Below are 18,529 nucleotides of genomic sequence, written 5' to 3'. Positions count from 1 at the left end.
CGCCGCACTGTCGGAGGGGCAGTACTGAGGGAGTGCCGCACTGTCGGAGGGGCAGTACTGAGGGAGCGCCGCAATGTTGGAGGGGCGGTACTGAGAGAGCCGCACTGTCGGAGGGGCGGTACTGAGGGAGTGCCGCACTGTCGGAGGGGCAGTACTGAGAGAGCCGCACTGTCGGAGGGGCAGTACAGAGGGAGCGCCGCGCTGTCTGAGGGGCTAACTTTTGGACTAGATGTTAAACCGATGACCCGTCTGCCCTCTTGCGTGGATGTAAAAGATCCTGCAGCCGTTATTTTGAACAACGGTAGGGCAGTTCTCCCTGGCGTCCTGGGGCCCATATTGGTCCTTCGACCAACATCGCTTAAAAAAAAAAAAAAAAAAAACATGATCTGGTCATTTATCACATTGCTGTTTGTGGGAGCTTGCTGTGCGCAAATTGGCTGCCACGTTTCCTGCATTACAACAGTGACCACACTTCGAAAAAAGTACTTTATTGGCTGTGAAAGCACTTTGGGACATCGCGAGTTTGTGACGGCACTGTACAAATGCACGTTCTGTACTGTGCTAAGCTGAATTTGGAAGTGTGCAGTGTTGTGAATGTTGTTCTCTCTCCCCACAGTTGATGCTGGTGGCCGTGTTAAATTGCCTGTTCGATTCACTCAGTCAGATGTTGAGGTAAGACTTCCGTTGGAGTGTCTGGAGCTTTCTGTTTCCAAAAATCTATCGATCTTGGCCTTGAATATACTCAAAGACTGAGCCTCCACAGCCCTCTGGGGCAGAGAATTCCAAAGATTCACCGCCCTCGGAGTGAAGAAATTCCTTCTCATCTCAGTCCTAAATGGCCGACCCCTTATCCTGAGACTGTGACCCCTGGTTCTAGACTCCCCAGCCAGGGGGAAACAGCCTCTCGGCATCTACCCTGTCAATCCCCCTCAGAATCTTGTATGTTTCTATGAGATCACCTCTCATTCTTCTAAACTCCAGAGAGTATCCGCTCAATCTCTCCTCATAGGACAACCCTCTCGTAAGAACATAAGCAGCAGGAGTAGGCCATACGGCCCCTTGGGCCTGCTCCGCCATTCAATAGGATCATGGCTGATCTGAACCTAGACTCACGTCCACTTCCCTGCCCTCTCCCCGTAACCCCTAATTCCCTTATCAGCTAGGAAACTGTTTATCTCTGTTTTAAATTTATTTAATGTTGCAGCTTCCACAGCTCTCTGGGGTAGCAAATTCCATAGATTTACGACCCTCTGAGTGAAGAAGTTCCTCCTCATCTCAGTTTCGAAAGGGCAGCCCCTTATTCTAAGATTATGCCCCCTAGTTCTAGTCTCACCCATCAGTGGAAACATCCTCCCCGCATCCACCCGATCAAGCCCCCTCACAATCTTATATGTTTCGATAAGATCGCCTCTCGTTCTTCTGAACTCCAATGAGTAGAGGCCGAACCTACTCAACCTTTCCTCATACGTCAACCCCCTCATCTCCGGAATCAACCGAGTGAACCTTCTCTGAACTGCCTCGAGAGCAAGTATATCTTTTCTTAAATATGGAAACCAAAACTGCACGCAGTATTCCAGGTGTGGCCTCACCAGTACCCTGTATAACTGCGGCAAGACTTCCCTGCTTTTATACTCCATCCCCCTCGCAATAAAAGCCAAGATTCCATTGGCCTTCCTGATCACCTGCTGCACCTGCATACTAACCTGTGTTTCATGCACCAGGACCCCCAGATCCCTTTGTACTGTAGCACTTTGCAGTTTCTCTCCATTTAGATAATAACTTGCTCTTTGATTTTTTCTGCCAAAGTGCATAACCTCACACTTTCCAGCATTATATTGCATCTGCCAAATCTCTGCCCCCTCCCAGGAATCAATCTAGTGCACCTTCGTTGCACCGACTCCAAGGCAGGTATATTCTTCTTTAGATAAGGAGACCAAAACTATGCACCGTATTCCAGGGGTGGTCTCACCAAAGCCCTGTGTAATTGTAGCAAGACTTCCTCACTCTTATACTCCAACCCCCCCTTGCTCTGCTGCGAGCAGCACCTTCCTCCAGTGCTGTCCTCCGTAAACTTCTCGCCCAAAGCTCTGCTGCCTCCCCGTGTCCTAACTCGCACCGAGTCCCGTTCGCCCATCACCCCCCCCCCCCCCCCCCCCCCCTGTGCTCGCTGACCCACACTGGCTCCCGGTCCGGCAACGCTTCGATTAAAAAATTTTCTCATCCTCGTTTTCAATCCCTCCATGGCCTCCTCGCTCCCCTCCCTATCTCTGTAACCTCCTCCAGCCCCTACAACCCTCCCTATCTCTGTAACCTCCTCCAGCCCCCTACAACCCTCCTTATCTCTCTAACCTCCTCCAGCCCCGACAACCCTCCCTATCTCTGTAACCTCCTCCAGCCCCTACAACCCTCCCTATCTCTGTAACCTCCTCCAGCCCCCTACAACCCTCCCTATCTCTGTAACCTCCAACAACCTTCCCTATCTCTGTAACCTCCTACAACCCCTACAACCCTCCCTATCTCTGTAACCTCCTCCAGCCCCTACAACCCTCCCTATCTCTGTAACCTCCTCCAGCCCCTACAACCCCCCCCATCTCTGTAACCTCCTACAGCCCTCCCTCTCTCTCGAACCTCCTCCAGCCCCCTACAGCCCTCCCTCTCTCTGTAACCTCCTCCAGCCCCTACAACCCTCCCTATCTCTGTAACCCCCTCCAGCCCCTACAACTCTCCCTATCTCTGTAACCTCCTCCAGCCACTACAACCCCCCCATCTCTGTAACCTCCTACAGCCCTCCCTCTCTCTCTAACCTCCTCCAGCCCCCTACAGCCCTCCCTCTCTGTAACCTCCTCCAGCCCCTACAACCCTCCCTGTCTCTGTAACCTCCTCCAGCCCCTACAACTCTCCCTCTCTCTGTAACCTCCTCCAGCCCCTACAACTCTCCCTATCTCTGTAACCTCCTCCAGCCCCTACAACCCTCCCTATCTCTGTAACCTCCTCCAGCTCCCTACAACTCTCCCAGATCTCTGCGCTCCTACAATTCTACCCTCTTGAGCATCGCACCACCATTGTCGGCTGTGCCTTCAGCCGCCTGGGCCCTAAGCTCTGGAATTCCCTCCCTAAACCCCTCCGCCTCTCTCACTCTCTCCTCCTTTAAGACGCTCCTTAAAACCTCCCTCTTCGACCAAGCTTTTGGACGCCTGTCCTGGTATCTCCTTATGTAACTCGGTGTGGAATTTTGTTTGATAATCGTGCCTGTGAAGCGCCTTGGGAAGTTTTACTACGTTAAAGGCGCGGTATAAATAAAAGTTCTTGAGGTCCTGCTGGGTACTGACTGCCCCTCCAGTGCACCCCTACTAGGAACAGCCTGTTGGAGTCGCTGTGCCGAATGGTCTTGTTTATGTACCGTACATTCTGTTCCACAAGCTTTTTGCTTCCAGGAAGAATGTGGAGAAAAGGACATTGCTGGACAATATGGAAGGGTTGTTCCTGGCCATCGATGAGATTGTAGATGGGGGGTAAGTACCTGAAGAATGTCTGTCTGTCTTCCTCCCACCCTCCCCTACAGCATAGGAACAGGAGGAGGCCATTCATTCAGCCCCTCGAGCCTGTTACATTAGGAACAGGAGGAGGCCATTCAGCCCCCTTGAACCTGTTACATTAGGAACAGGAGGAGGCCATTCAGCCCCCTTGAACCTGTTACATTAGGAACAGGAGGAGGCCATTCAGCCCCCTTCGAACCTGTTACATTAGGAACAGGAGGAGGCCATTCAGCCCCCTCGAGCCTGTTACATTAGGAAGAGGAGGAGGCCATTCAGCCCCTCGAGCCTGTTACATTAGGAACAGGAGGAAGCCATTCAGCCCCTCGAGCCTGTTACATTAGGAAGAGGAGGAGGCCATTCAGCCCCCTCGAGCCTGTTACATTAGGAACAGGAGGAGGCCATTCAGCCCCCTCGAGCCTGTTACATTAGGAACAGGAGGAGGCCATTCAGCCCCCATCGAGCCTGTTACATTAGGAACAGGAGGAGGGCATTCAGCCCCCTCGAGCCTGTTACATTAGGAACAGGAGGAGGCCATTCAGCCGCCCTCGAGCTTGTTACATTAGGAACAGGAGGAGGCCATTCAGCCCCTCGAGCCTGTTACATTAGTAACAGGAGGAGGGCATTCAGCCCCTCGATCCTGTTACATTAGGAACAGGAGGAGGCCATTCAGCCCCCTCGAGCCTGTTACATTAGGAACAGGAGGAGGCCATTCAGCCCCTCGAGCCTGTTACATTAGGAACAGGAGGAGGCCATTCAGCCGCCCTCGAGCCTGTTACATTAGGAACAGGAGGAGGCCATTCAGCCCCTTGATCCTGTTACATTAGGAGCAGGAGGAGACCATTCAGCCCCTTGAGCCTGTTCTGCCATTCAATCCGATCGGGGCTGATCTGTATCTAAACTCTCGTTTACCCGCCTTGGTCAGTAACCCTTGATACCCTTCCCCAACAAAAATCTATCAACCTCCTTTTCAAAATTTTCAATTGACCCCCAGCCTCCACAGCTTTTTGGGGGGGAGAGAGTTCCAGATTTCCACCACCCTTTTTGTAGAAAAAGTGCTTCCTGACATCACCCCTGAACAGCCTGGCTCTAATTTTAAGGTTACGCCCCCTTGTTCTGGACTCCACCAGCCAGAGGAAATAGTTTCTCTCGACCTAGCACAAAGGAAAGATGGTTGTGGTGGTTGGAGGTCAATCATCACAACCCCAGGACATCGCTGCAGGAGTTTTTCAGGGCAGTGTCCTAGGCCCAGCCATCTTCAGCTGCTTCATTAATGACCTTCCCCCCCCCCCCCCCCCAACATAAGGTCAGAAATGGGGATGTTCGCTGATGACTGCACAGTGTTCAGCGCCATTCGCAACTCCTCAGATATTGAAGCAGTCCATGCCCGCATGCAACAAGACCTGGACAACATTCAGCCTTGGGCTGATAAGTGGCAGGTAACATTCACGCCACACAAGTGCCGGGCAATGACTATCTCCAACAAGCGAGAGTCTAACCACCGCCCTTGACATTCAACGGCATTACCATCGCCGAATCCCCCACCATCAACATCCTGGGGGTCACCATTGACCAGAAACTTAACTGGACCAGCCACATAAATACTGTGGCAACAAGAGCAGGTCAGAGGCTGGGTATTCTGCAGAGAGTGTCTCACCTCCTGACTCCCCAAAGCCTATCCACCATCTACAAGGCACAAGTCAGGAGTGTGATGGAATACTCTCCACTTGCCTGGATGAGTGCAGCTCCAACAACACTCAAGAAGCTCGATACCATCCAGGACAAAGCAGCCCGCTTGCTCGGCACCCCATCCACCACCTTAAACATTCACTCCCTCCACCACCGGCGTACCGTGGCTGCAGTGTGCACCATCTACAAGATGCACTGCAGTAACTCGCCAAGGCTTCTTCGGCAGCACCTCCCCAACCCGCGACCTCTTCCACCTAGAAGGACAAGGGCAGCAGGCGCATGGGAACACCACCACCTCCAAGTTCCACCTCCGAATCACACACACCATCCCGACTTGGAAATATATCGGCCGTTCCTTCTTCGTCGCTGGGTCAAAATCCTGGAACTCCCTCCCTAACAGCACTGTGGGAGTACCTTCACCACACGGACTGCAGCAGTTCAAGGCGGCGGCTCACCACCACCTTCTCAAGGGGCGACTAGGGATGGGCAATAAATGCTGGCCTTGCCTGCGACGCCCACATCCCAGGAACGAATTTTTACAAATCTACCCGATAAATCCTTTAAACACCTCGATCTGATCATCCCCCTTAATCTTCTAAACTCGAGGGAACACGAGCCTAGCCTGTGCAACCTGTCCTCGCAATTTAACCCCTTTTAGCCCCCAGGGTATCATTCTGGTGAATCTGTGCTACACCCATATATGTTTCCTGAGGTGCGGGGCACGGAACTGAATGCAGTCACTCCAGACCTGGTCCGACCAGAGCTTTATATAAACGGTAGCGTCACTTCCAACCCCTTTTTTTACTCCAGGTGCTGACTCCACACTGGAGGGGAAAGCGGTGGTGGGTGGGGGCGGGGTGAGCGGGGATCGATACTTATTCCAGGTAGTCTACAGCAGAACCTGGATCTGCTAGAGTTGTTCTGTCAGACCTGGGCCCTGACAATAAACCCCCAAAAAACCAAAGTCCTTGTGTTCCAGCAAAAATCCAGACATCAGGGACCCAGAATAAATTTCACACTAGGAACAAATAAAATTGAACAAACTACAAACTACACATACTTAGGCTTAAAAATCAGTTCTACGGGAAATTTTCATCTGGCTGTGAATGAACTGAAAGAGAAAGCAAGAAGGGCTTTCTATGCCATTAAAAAAATCAATCCAAATAGAAATTCCAATTGGCATTTGGCTCAAAATTTTTAAATCAGTAATTGAACCAATTGCACTCTATGGCAGTGAGGTGTGGGGACCGCTAACACAAGAAGAATTTGCAAAATGGGACAAACACCCAATTGAGATCCTACATGCAGAATTCTGTAAAAGTATCCTCCGGACTGGGAGGAAAACCGCAAACAATGCATGCAGGGCAGAACTAGGCCAATATCCACTACTAATTACTATCCAAAAAAGAGCCACCAAATTTTGGAAAAATCTAAAAATGAGCAACCCCCACTGCTATCATTACGAAGCCCTGAAATGCCAAGAGAGGATCATAAAGAAGAATACCCTCAGTCAACTAGTCCTGGGACTCAGTGAAGTAACTACTAAACACTACTAATAATAACCAGCCCCAGGACAGTGACATCGTAACACAAAGAATTCGACCCAACACAATTGTCACTAAGCAAAAGGAAAAATACCTGACATATTGGGCAGAAACAACAAAAACCCAAAACAAACTCAATTGCTACTTGGCCCTAAACAGACAATACAACATGGCTGAATACCTGAACACGGTAAAGGATAGCAAACTGAGAAAAACCTTGACTATGTACAGACTTAGTGAGCATAGCCTGGCGATCGAAAAAGGCAGACACAGACAGACCTGTCTGCCAAGAGAGGACAGGATATGCTGTCACTGCAGTCAGGGAGTGGTGGAGACAGAGATGCACTTCCTCACAGCTTGTGGAAAATATCAGAGCATAAGGGGGAATTTCTACCCAAAATTCACAAAAATATGCCCGGAATTCAAAAATTTGAATGACGACCAAAAACTCCCATACCTACTAGGGGAACAGAGAAATTGCATAACCTTAGTGGCAAACTATGTTACAGCTTGCCCTAAGCAGAGGGACAACCATTAAATCTAAGAAAAGAGTATATACATATTATATGAGTGTATATTTATACACACAGGGATATATCTGTTTATACACTGTATGGATAGATCTGCGTTTGTGTTCAACCATAAATGTTTTTTTCGGTGCTTTGGCAACATAAGATGTACCTTGTCATGCCAATAAAGCGATTTGAATTGAATTGATGTTGACGTGTCTGACGGGTTATTTAAAGCCCGCTAACGAAAATACCTTTCCCTTCGCAGGGTCATTCTGGAGAGCGACCCACAGCAGGTGGTGCAGAGAGTGGCGCTAAGGGTAAGGTCTGTGTGTGTGTGCGTGCGCCTCTGTCTGTCTGTCTGCGCCTGAGAGCGAGGTTTTCTCAGGGTTGGGGCCCTCCCAAGTGTGCCACACTTGACTCTTATCTATTTGTGTGTTTTGCAGGCTGATGATGTCCCTCTAACGGAGCAAACAGTGGCACAGGTAAATCTGAAATTAAGAAAACTGTGTCCACTCTTCATTTCTCTCTTTTCCCCCCCCCCGACTTCCCTGATGGCTCAGTGGGTACGAACCTCACGCGGTGTGTGACTGACTCCCAAACACGGAGCAGGAATGGCCCAGGCACCATCTGAGCGAGTTACGGAGGTGTTATCCCTCTAACCCCTCTCTCACATTACGTATCTCTCATGCCCTCTCTCTCGCTCGCTCGGCCCTTTTCGCTCGCTCACCCCCTCTCTCGATCTAGACGAGGGAACTAGATGTAATATCTCCAAGTTTGCAGATGACACAAAGCTGGGTGGGCGTGTGTGCTGTGAGGAGGATGCCGAGAAACTCCAGTATGATTTGGAAAGGTTGGGTGATTGGGCAGATGCATGGCAAATGCAGTATAATGTGGATCAATGCGAGGTTATCTACTTTGGTGGCAAAAACAGGAAGGCAGATTATCTGAACGGCAATAGATTGGGAGAAGGGGGAAGTGCAACGAGACCTGGGTGTCCTTGTGTACCAGTCGCTGAAGGTAAGCATGCAGGTGCAGCAGGCAGTTAAGAAGGCAAATGGTATGTTGGCCTTCGTAGCGAGAGGGTTTGAGTACAGGAACAAGGATGTCTTGCTGCAGTTGTACAGGGCCTTGGTGAGACCACACCTTGAGTATTGTGTGCAGTTTTTGTCACCTTATCTGAGGAAGGATGTTCTTGCCATGGAAGGAGTGCAGCGAAGATTCACCAGGCTGATACCTGGGATGGCAAGAATGACGTATGAGGAGAGATTGGTTTGATTGGGCTTATACTCGCTGGAGTTTAGAAGAATGAGAGGGGATCTCATTGAAACTTATAAAATTCTAACAGGACTAGACAGACTAGATGCAGGAAGGATGTTCCCGATGGCGGGGGAGCCCAGAACCAGGGGTCACAGTCTAAGGATAAGGGGTAAGCCATTTAGGACTGAGATGAGGAGGAATTTCTTCACCCAGAGAGTGGTGAACCTGTGGAATTCTCTACCACAGAAGGCAGTGGAGGCCAATTCATTAAATATATTCAAGAAGGAGTTGGATATATTTCTTAAGGCTAAAGGGATCAAGGGATATGGGGAGAAGGCAGGGACAGGGCACTGAATTTGGATGATCAACCATGATCTCATTGAATGGCGGAGCAGGCTCGGGGGGCCGAATGGCCTACTCCTATCTTCTATGTTTCTTGCTCGCTCTCCCCCTCGCTCGCTCGTGCCCCCTCTCTCCCTGGCCTGTACTGCCTTGTCTGGATATTGATTGATGAATATTTCTTCTCCCCTCCCCTCCCCTCCCCCAGGTACTACAATCAGCGAAAGAGCAGATTAAGTGGTCGCTGCTGCGATAGTAACGCCCGTCCGACATTCCTCTCCTGCGACGTTCCTGCGACGCTCGACGACCTTACTGTGACTGTCCTCCTCCACGCGGCTGACGGGGCGGCGCGCGGCCCCGCCTGTCGGTCCGCGCAATCCTGGTCACGGGACCAACCTTTCCCGTAATCGTGCACTGAAACCGGGGATTGCCAATGCATCTCCACTTTCCAAACCGGTCCTCGAGGAAGGCTCCCCTCAGGGGCTGGTGTCTTAACTCTACCTGAACAGCTTGGGTGGGGGGGGGCGGTCAAAGTGCGTCGTTCGGGCAACTGGGAGGGAGCGGGGCAGCATCTGTGAACAGAACCTTCACCGGAGATCTGGAACATTCGGAAACAAAACACAGCTCCCTCCATCCACTCCGCTCTGCTGTCGAGAGGCCGATTCGACCCCCCTCCACCCTGTTTAGTCTGGTGACTCTTGTCTGTATTAAATTGAATCTCCCCCTCGCACTTCCGTCGGTGGTAATAAATCATCCCGTCGATCTGTGTTCCAAGTGTCTGTCTTTATGTCTCTTCCTCACCGACTGTCAGGGCCGGGGAGAGGGTGCGGAGGAGATTGACCAGAATGGTAGCAGGGGATGAGGGACTGCAGTTGTGGGTAGAGACTGGAGAAGCTGGGATTGTTCTTCTTAGAGCAGAGAAGGTTAAGGGGGAGATTGACCAAAATGGTACCAGGGGATGAGGGACTTCAGTGACGTGGAGAGACTGGAGAAGCTGGGATTGTTCTCCTTAGAGCAGAGAAGGTTAAGGGGGAGATTGACCAGAATGGTACCAGGGGATGAGGGACTTCAGTGATGCGGAGAGACTGGAGAAGCTGGGGTTGTTCTCCTTGGAGCAGAGAAGGTTAAGGGGAGATTGACCAGAATGGTACCAGGGGATGAGGGACTTCAGTTACGCGGAGAGACTGGAGAAGCTGGGGTTGTTCTCCTTAGAGCAGAGAAGGTTAAGGAGGAGATTGACCAGAATGGTACCAGGGGATGAGGGACTTCAGTGACGTGGAGAGACTGGAGAAGCTGAGGTCATTCTCCTTAGAGCAGAGAAGGTTAAGGGGGAGATTGACCAGAATGGTACCAGGGGATGAGGGACTTCAGTGATGCGGAGAGACTGGAGAAGCTGGGGTTGTTCTCCTTGGAGCAGAGAAGGTTAAGGGGAGATTTAATAGAGGCGTTCATAATTACAAGGGGTTTTGATCGAGTAAATAAGGAGAAACTGTTTCCAGTGGCAGGAGGGTCGGTAACCAGAGGACACAGATTTAAGATAATCGGCAAAAGAACCAGAGGGGGAGATGAGAGTGTTTTTTACGCAGCGAGTTGTTGTGATCTGGAACGCGCTGCCTGAAAGGGCGGTGGGAGCAGATTCAATAGTAACTTTCAAAAGGGGGACTTGGATAAATACTTAGAAGGGGAAAAATTCACAGGGCTACGGGGGAAAGAACAGGGGGGGTGCGGAGAGAGTGGGACTAATTGGAGAGCTCATTCAAAGAGCCAGGAACAGGCACGACGGGCCGAACAGCCTCCTGCGCGGTATGATTCTGCCTGGGTGTTGCTGCTTCTCTTGGGCGAGTGGGGAATCTCGCAAGAGCGGCTCGTAAAGTGTTACCCGGGCTCCCTCTCGGCACGTTGTGTGTCTCGTCGGTTTGGGAGGCCAGTAAAGGAATGGTTGGCGTTGGGGGTAGGTAAGGGTGGAGATGAGTAGTGTTGGTTCAGATGGTGAATGTTCTCATTTTACAAAGTATTCGCAGCGCAGAAACAGGCCATTCGCCCCAACTGATCCGTGCCGGTGTTTCTGCTCCACTGGAGCCTCCTCACCCCTACTCCATCTCGCCCTATCGCCATATCCTTCTATTCCTTTCTCCCTCGTGTTTATCCAGCTTCCCCCTTAAATACATTGATCCGATTCACCTCAACCACTCCGTGTTAGTGAGTTCCACAATCTCACCACTCTGAGTAAAGAAGTTTCTCCTGAATTCCCCATTGGATTTATTAGTGACTATCTTATATTGATGGCCCCTAGTTCTGGTCTCCCCTGCAAGTGGAAACATCTCTACGTCTACCCTATCGAACCCCCTTCATAATTTTAAAGACCTCCATCAGGTCACCCCTCAGCCTTCTCTTTTCTAGAGAAAAGAGCCCCAGCCTGTTCAATCTTTCCTGATACAAAGCTCTCGGTTCTGGTTATCATACTTGTAAATCTTTTTTGCCCCTTCTCCAGTGCCTCTATCGTTTTTGTAATATGGAGAGCAGAACTATTCACAATGCTCCAAGTGTGGTCTAACCAAGGTATAGAGACCAGAACTGTGCACAGTGCTCCAAGTGTGGTCTAACCAAGGTGTATGGAGACCAGAACTGTGCATGGTGCGCCAAGTGTGGTCTAACCAAGGTATATGGAGACCAGGACTGTGCACAGTGCTCCCAGTGTGGTCTAACCAAGGTATACGGAGACCAGAACTGTGCACAGTGCTCCCAGTGTGGTCTAACCAAGGTATACGGAGACCAGAACTGTGCACGGTGCTCCCAGTGTGGTCTAACCAAGGTATACGGAGACCAGAACTGTGCACGGTGCTCCAAGTGTGGTCTAACCAAGGTATACGGAGACCAGAACTCTGCACAGTGCTCCAAGTGTGGTCTAACCCAGGTATACGGAGACCAGAACTGTGCACGGTGCTCCAAGTGTGGTCTAACCAAGGTATACGGAGACCAGAACTGTGCACAGTGCTCCCAGTGTGGTCTAACCAAGGTTCTATACAAGTTTAATAGAAACCTGTTTCTAAGATGCTCCTCAAAATGATAGGGCTGACAGGTAACCAAACTTGAAGTTATATAGTGCACTTAATGTAGTCAAACATCCCAAGCCGCTGAAGCAAGAGCGTTATCAATAACAGCATTTTTGACACTGAGCCAGATAAGGCGCTAGCAGGACAGATGACCAGCAGGTTTTAAGGCGCGTCTTAAAGGAGGAGGAGAGAGAAGCGGAGAGATTTAGGGAGGGAATTCCTGAGCTCGGGGCCCAAGCGGCTGAAGACACGGCCGCCAATGGTGGAGTGATGGAAATTAGGGGGATGAGCAAGAGGCCAGAATTGGAGGAGCACAGAGATCTTGGAGGGTTGTAGGGGCTGGAGGAGGTTACAGACATAGGGAGGGTTGTAGGGGCTGGAGGAGGTTACAGAGATAGGGAGGGTTGTAGGGGCTGGAGGAGGTTACAGAGATAGGGTTGTAGGGGGCTGGAGGAGGTTACAGAGATAGGGAGGGCTGGAGGAGCTTACAGAGATAGGGAGGGTTGGGGCTGGAGGAGGTTACAGAGATAGGGAGGGTTGTAGGGGGCTAGAGGAGGTTACAGAGATAGGGAGGGTTGTAGTGGGCTGGAGGAGGTTACAGAGATAGGGTTGTAGGGGGCTGGAGGAGGTTACAGAGATAGGGAGGGTTGTAGGGGCTGGAGGAGGTTACAGAGATAGGGAGGATTGTAGGGGCTGGAGGAGGTTACAGAGATAGGGAGGGTTGTAGGGGCTGGAGGAGGTTACAGAGATAGGGAGGGTTGTAGGGGCTAGAGGAGGTTACAGAGATAGGGAGGGTTGTAGGGGGCTGGAGGAGGTTATAGAGATAGGGAGGGTTGTAGGGGGCTGGAGAAGGTTACAGAGATAGGGAGGATTGTACGGGCTGGAGGAGGTTACAGAGATAGGGAGGGTTGTAGGGACTGGAGGAGGTTACAGAGATGAAGGTTGTAGGGGCTGGAGGAGGTTAGAGAGGGAGGGTTGTGGGGGCTGGAGGAGGTTACAGAGATAGGGAGGGTTCTGGGGCCTGGAGGAGGTTACAGAGATAGGGAGGGTTGTAGGGGCTAGAGGAGGTTACAGAGATGGGGAGGGTTGTAGGGGCTAGAGGAGGTTACAGAGATAGGGAGGGTTGTCGGGGCTGGAGGAGGTTACAGAGATAGGGAGGGTTGTAGGGGGCTGGAGGAGGTTACAGAGATGTAGGGGCTGGAGGAGGTTACAGAGATAGGGAGTGTTGTAGGGACTGGAGGAGGTTACAGAGATAGGGAGGGTTGTCGGGGCTGGAGGAGGTTACAGAGATAGGGAGGGATTTGAACAGGAGGATGAGAATTTTAAAATCGAGGGGTTGCTGGACCGGGAGTCTGTAGGTCAGCGAGTACAGGGAGGGGCGATGAGTGAATGGGACTCGGTGCAAGTCAAGATAATGGGCAGTCTGGACGAGCTGAAGTTTACGGAGGGTGGAATGTAGGCGGTTTTGGAGATGAATCCAATAGGTGGTCGTAAGCTCATCTCGGGGTCAAACAGAACACCAGGCTAGACAGGCATCAACAGATTTATTAAGCATACGATGATTATTATTGACAATAAAGGAGCAGTCACTTAACAGCAACACCGTGCGAGTTTACTGGAGAATCCACACACATTAACAGCAATGCTGTCAGCTGATTGTTGAATTCTGAGGTTTGATAAGTGCACCGTCTGTGGAATGTTTTATGACGTTCAAGGTGATATACACACTGAAAGAAAAACTTGCATCTGCTACAGCGCTTTTCACGAAATGAGGACGTCGCAGAGCGCTTTGCAGTCAATTAAGTACTTTTGAAGTGTAGCCACTGTACCGAAGGAGCGCCGCCCTGTCGGAGGGGCAGTACTGAGGGAGCACCGCACTGTCAGAGGGGCAGTACTGAGGGAGCGCCGCACTGTCGGACGGGCTGTACTGAGGGAGCACCGCACTGTCAGAGGGGCGGTACTGAGGGAGCGCCGCACTGTCGGAGGGGCGGTACTGAGGGAGCGCCGCACTGTCGGAGGGGCGGTACTGAGGGAGCGCCGCACTGTCGGAGGGGCGGTACTGAGGGAGCGCCGCACTGTCGGAGGGGCGGTACTGAGGGAGCGCCGCACTGTCGGAGGGGCGGTACTGAGGGAGCGCCGCACTGTCGGAGGGGCGGTACTGAGGGAGCGCCGCACTGTCGGAGGGGCGGTACTGAGGGAGCGCCGCACTGTCGGAGGGGCGGTACTGAGGGAGCGCCGCACTGTCGGAGGGGCGGTACTGAGGGAGCGCCGCACTGTCGGAGGGGCGGTACTGAGGGAGCGCCGCACTGTCGGAGGGGCGGTACTGAGGGAGCGCCGCACTGTCGGAGGGGCGGTACTGAGGGAGCGCCGCACTGTCGGAGGGGCGGTACTGAGGGAGCGCCGCACTGTCGGAGGGGCGGTACTGAGGGAGCGCCGCACTGTCGGAGGGGCGGTACTGAGGGAGCGCCGCACTGTCGGAGGGGCAGTACTGAGGGAGCGCTGCACTGTCTGCGGGGCAGTACTGAGGGAGCGCCGCACTGTCGGAGGGGCAGTACTGAGGGAGCACCGCACTGTCGGAGAGGCAGTACTGAGGGAGCGCCGCACTGTCGGAGGGGCAGTACTGAGGGAGCGCCGCACTGTCGGAGGGGCAGTACTGAGGGAGCGCCGCACTGTCAGAATTTTTCTATTTCAAAGAAAAACAAGAGGAATTCGCCCCGGTGTCATGAGGCCAATATGTATCCCCACAAATTTTAACACGCTCGTTAAAACTTACCTCTTCGACCAAGCTTGTGGTCGCCTGTCCTAATATCTCCTTATGTGGCTCGGTGTCAAATTTTGTCTGATTTACGCTCCTGTGAAGCACCCTTGGGGGGGGGCGGGTGTTTTACCCCGTTAGAGGCGCCATATAAATGCAAACTGATGTTGTTTGAGGGGTGGGGAGGGCAGCGCAGTATTGCTAGAATGTTACCCGGGGCTAACAGGACAGGTTGCTCGGACCCTGTGCGCAAGGGACCCCGTAACCGTCCCAGCTGAGGGGCCAGCACCTTCAGGAGAAAGGGGAGGTGGACCAGAGGGAATGAAGAAGGGTGAGGAAGCGACGAGGGCAGAGCCAGCCGAGCGGAGAGAGTGAGAGATGCGGGGGAGAATTCTCTGCTGTGGTCCCAGCAGTGACGTGGTGTCTGTCTCCATCCGGTGGTGATTCCCGTCAGCTGCAACTCTTTTGGAAAAAAAAGAAAGATTCTCATTTCTCTGGCGTCTTTCACCGCCTCAGATCATCCCAAAGCGCTTTCACAGCCAATGAATTACCTTTGTGAACTGTCGTCGCTGTCGCTGTTGTAATGTGGGAAACACGGCAGCCAATTTGCGCACAGCAAGCTCCCACAGACAGCAATGCAACAATGACCGGATCATCTGTTTTTTAGTGATGTTGACTGCGGGATAAATATTGGCCCCTGGACACCGGGGAGAACTCCCCACCGCCCCCCCCCCTGCTCTTCTTCGAAATAGTGGCCGTGGGATCTTTTACTTCCACCTGAGAGGGCAGACGAGACCTCGGTTTAATGTCTCATCCGAAAGACGGCACCTCCGACAGTGCGGCGCTCCCTCAGTACTGCCCCTCCGACAGTGCAGCGCTCCCTCAGTATTGCACCACCGACAGTGCAGCGCTCCCTCAGTACTGACCCTCCGACAGTGCGGCGCTCCCTCAGTACTGCCCCTCCGACAGTGTGGCGCTCCCTCAGCACTGCCCCTCCGACAGTGCGGTGCTCCCTCAGTATTGCACCTCCGACAGTGCAGCGCTCCCTCAGTACCGCCCCTCCGACAGTGCGGTGCTCCCTCGGTATTGCCCTTCCGACAGTACGGCGCTCCCTCAGCACTGCCCCTCCGACAGTGCACTGCTCCTTCAGTACTGCCCCTCTGACAGTGCGGTGCTCCCTCAGTACTGCCCCTCCGACAGTGCGGCGCTCCCTCAGCACTGCCCCTCCGACAGTGCAGCACTCCCTCAGTACCGCCCCTCCGACAGTGCAGCGCTCCCTCAGTACTGCTCCTCCGACAGTGTGGCGCTCCCTCAGTACTGCCCCTCCGACAGTGCGGCGCTCCCTCAGTACTGCCCCTCCGACAGTGCGGCGCTCCCTCAGTACTGCCCCTCCGACAGTGCGGCGCTCCCTCAGTACCGCCCCTCCGACAGTGCGGCGCTCCCTCAGTACTGCCCCTCCGACAGTGCGGCGCTCCCTCAGTACTGCCCCTCCGACAGTGCGGCACTCCGTCAGTACTGCCACTCCGACAGCGCGGGGCTCCCTCAGAGAGGTGAGAGAGTGTGAGAGAGAGAGCGAGTGTGTGAGAGAGAGAGTGTGTGTGAGAGTGTGTGACAGAGAGTGTATCTGTGAGTGTGTGTGAGAGAGTGTGTGAGTGTGTGTGTGAGAGAGAGAGTGTGACAGTGTGTGAGAGTGAGTGTTTGTGTGAGAGAGTGTGTGAGAGAGGGAGTGTGAGAGTGTGTGCGAGAGAGAGAGTGTGTGTGAGAGAGTGTGAGAGGGTGTGTGAGAGAGAGAGTGTGTGTGAGAGTGTGTGAGAGAGAGTGTGTGTGAGAGTGTGTGAGAGTGGGTGTGTGAGTGAGTGTGTGAGAGCGTGAGTGTGAATGTGTGTGAGGGAGTGTGTGTGAGTGTGAGAGAGTGTGACAGTGTGTGAGAGAGAGTGAGAGAGAGTGTTTGTGTGAGAGGGTGTGTGAGAGAGGGAGTGTGAGAGTGTGTGTGAGAGAGAGAGGGTGTGTGAGAGACAGAGTGTGAGAGAGAGAGAGAGTGTGAGAGGGTGTGTGAGAGAGAGAGTGTGTGTGAGGGTGTGAGAGAGAGAGTGTGTGTGAGAGAGTGAGAGAGAGTCAGTCTGTCTGTCTGTCTGTGTGAGTGTGAGGTGAGACTCTCCCCTTTCCAATCCCCGGCCGACCCTCTCTGTCTGGGTCTCAGGCACTCTGTCCAAGGGGAGAGTGTGAATGGTGGCCCGGATCAGAGCACTGAGTAGGAAGTATTGATCGGACTCCGGTCCCAGGCGATCTCCTGATATATCGGCCGCCAATTAATTATTTAACAGCTCGCTCGAGGACTGAACGCGCCCAGTTATTCACAGGACTGATGGGATTCTTAGACAATCCTGAGATACAACTCCATCGTAACAAATAGACCGAGATCTCGCCCTCTGTCAGATACATAACGTGAATAAACCAGAAACTGCTTGCAATATACTGCAGTATTTATTCAGGGTCTCTCACAGACCCCGGTGAGTGAGGGGGAATTTTAAAGAAATTTTTAAAATTCTCTTATGGGACACAAAACTGGGTGGGCATGTGTGCTGTGAGGAGGATGCCGAGAAACTCCAGTATGATTTGGACAGGTTGGGTGATTGGGCAGATGCATGGCAGATGCAGTATAATGTGGATAAAAGCGAGGTTATCCACTTTGGTGGCAAAAACAGGAAGACAGATTATTATCTGACCGGCAATAGATTGGGAGAAGAGGAAGTTCAACGAGACCTGGGTGTCCTTGTGCACCAGTCGCTGAAGGTAAGCATGCAGGTGCAGCAGGCGGTTAAGAAGGCAAATGGTATGTTGGCCTTCATAGCGAGAGGGTTTGAGTAGAGGAACAAGGATGTCTTGCTGCAGTTGTACAGGGCCTTGGTGAGATCACACCTTGAGTATTGTGTGCAGTTTTGGTCGCCTTATCTGAGGAAGAATGTTCTTGCCATGGAGGGAGTGCAGTGAAGATTCACCAGGCTGATACCTGGGATGGCAGGAATGACGTATGAGGAGAGATTGGGTCGATTGGGCTTGTACTCGCTGGAGTTTAGAAGAATGAGAGGGGATCTCATTGAAACTTATAAAATTCTAACAGGACTAGACAGACTAGATGCAGGAAGGATATTCCTGATGGTCGGGGAGTCCAGAACCAGGGGTCACAGTCTAAGGATAAGGGGTAAGCCATTTAGGACAGAGATGAGGAGGAACTTCTTCACCCAGAGAGTGGTGAACCTGTGGAATTCTCTACCACAGAAGGCAGTTGAGGCCAATTCATTAAATATATTCAAGAAGGAGTTAGATATATTTCTTAAGGCTAAAGGGATCAAATAATTTGGGGAGAAGGCAGGGACAGGGTACTGAATTTGGATGATCAGCCATGGTCTCATTGAATGGCGGAGCAGGCTCGAGGGGCCAAATGGCCGACTCCTGCTCCTATCTTCTATGTTTCTATGTGAGGGGGTGAATATCTTGCAGTATTTATTCAGGGTCTCACAGGGTCTGGTGAGTGAGGGGGTGAATACTGAAACAGAGAAACATAGAAGATAGGAGCAGGAGTCGGCCATTCGGCCCCTCGAGCCTGCTCCGCCATTCAATGAGATCATGGCTGATCATCCAAATTCAGTACCCTGTCCCTGCCTTCTCCCCATATCCCTTGATCCCTTTAGCCTCAAGAAATATATCTAACTCCTTCTTGAATATATTTAATGAATTGGCCTCTACTGCCTTCTGTGGTAGAGAATTCCACAGGTTCACCACTCTCTGGGTGAAGAAATTCCTCCTCATCTCCGTCCTAAATGGCTTACCCCTTATCCTTAGACTG

General features: G+C 52.2%; 1 protein-coding gene across 1 annotated transcript; it reads left to right on the top strand.

The window, feature by feature from the left end:
- The first annotated feature begins 98 nt into the window (after positions 1-98).
- Positions 99-9,642, top strand: LOC147097197 (coatomer subunit zeta-1-like). The gene is made up of 5 exons (XM_085973071.1): positions 99-672; positions 3,435-3,512; positions 7,544-7,595; positions 7,722-7,760; positions 9,083-9,642. The coding sequence occupies exons 1-5, from the start codon at positions 620-622 to the stop codon at positions 9,128-9,130; spliced, it is 270 nt and encodes an 89-aa protein (XP_085829197.1). The 5' UTR covers positions 99-619; the 3' UTR covers positions 9,131-9,642.
- Positions 9,643-18,529: the final 8,887 nt, after the last annotated feature.

Source organism: Somniosus microcephalus, chromosome 33 (assembly GCF_052327205.1).
Source record: "Somniosus microcephalus isolate GS21.2 chromosome 33, FLI_Smic_1.0, whole genome shotgun sequence".
Classification (NCBI taxonomy): Eukaryota; Metazoa; Chordata; class Chondrichthyes; order Squaliformes; family Somniosidae; genus Somniosus; species Somniosus microcephalus.
The sequence above is the reverse complement of the archived record's forward strand: the minus strand, read 5'-3'. Positions and strand labels throughout refer to the sequence as shown.

Bases quoted from the DNA above. Each gene is read 5' to 3' on its own strand.
- LOC147097197 (XM_085973071.1), top strand. From the start codon at position 620: ATGCTGGTGGCCGTGTTAAATTGCCTGTTCGATTCACTCAGTCAGATG. The intron at 673-3,434 runs GTAAGACTTCCG...TTTTGCTTCCAG, and splicing joins TCACTCAGTCAGATGTTGAG to GAAGAATGTGGAGAAAAGGA. The intron at 3,513-7,543 runs GTAAGTACCTGA...TTCCCTTCGCAG, and splicing joins GATGAGATTGTAGATGGGGG to GGTCATTCTGGAGAGCGACC.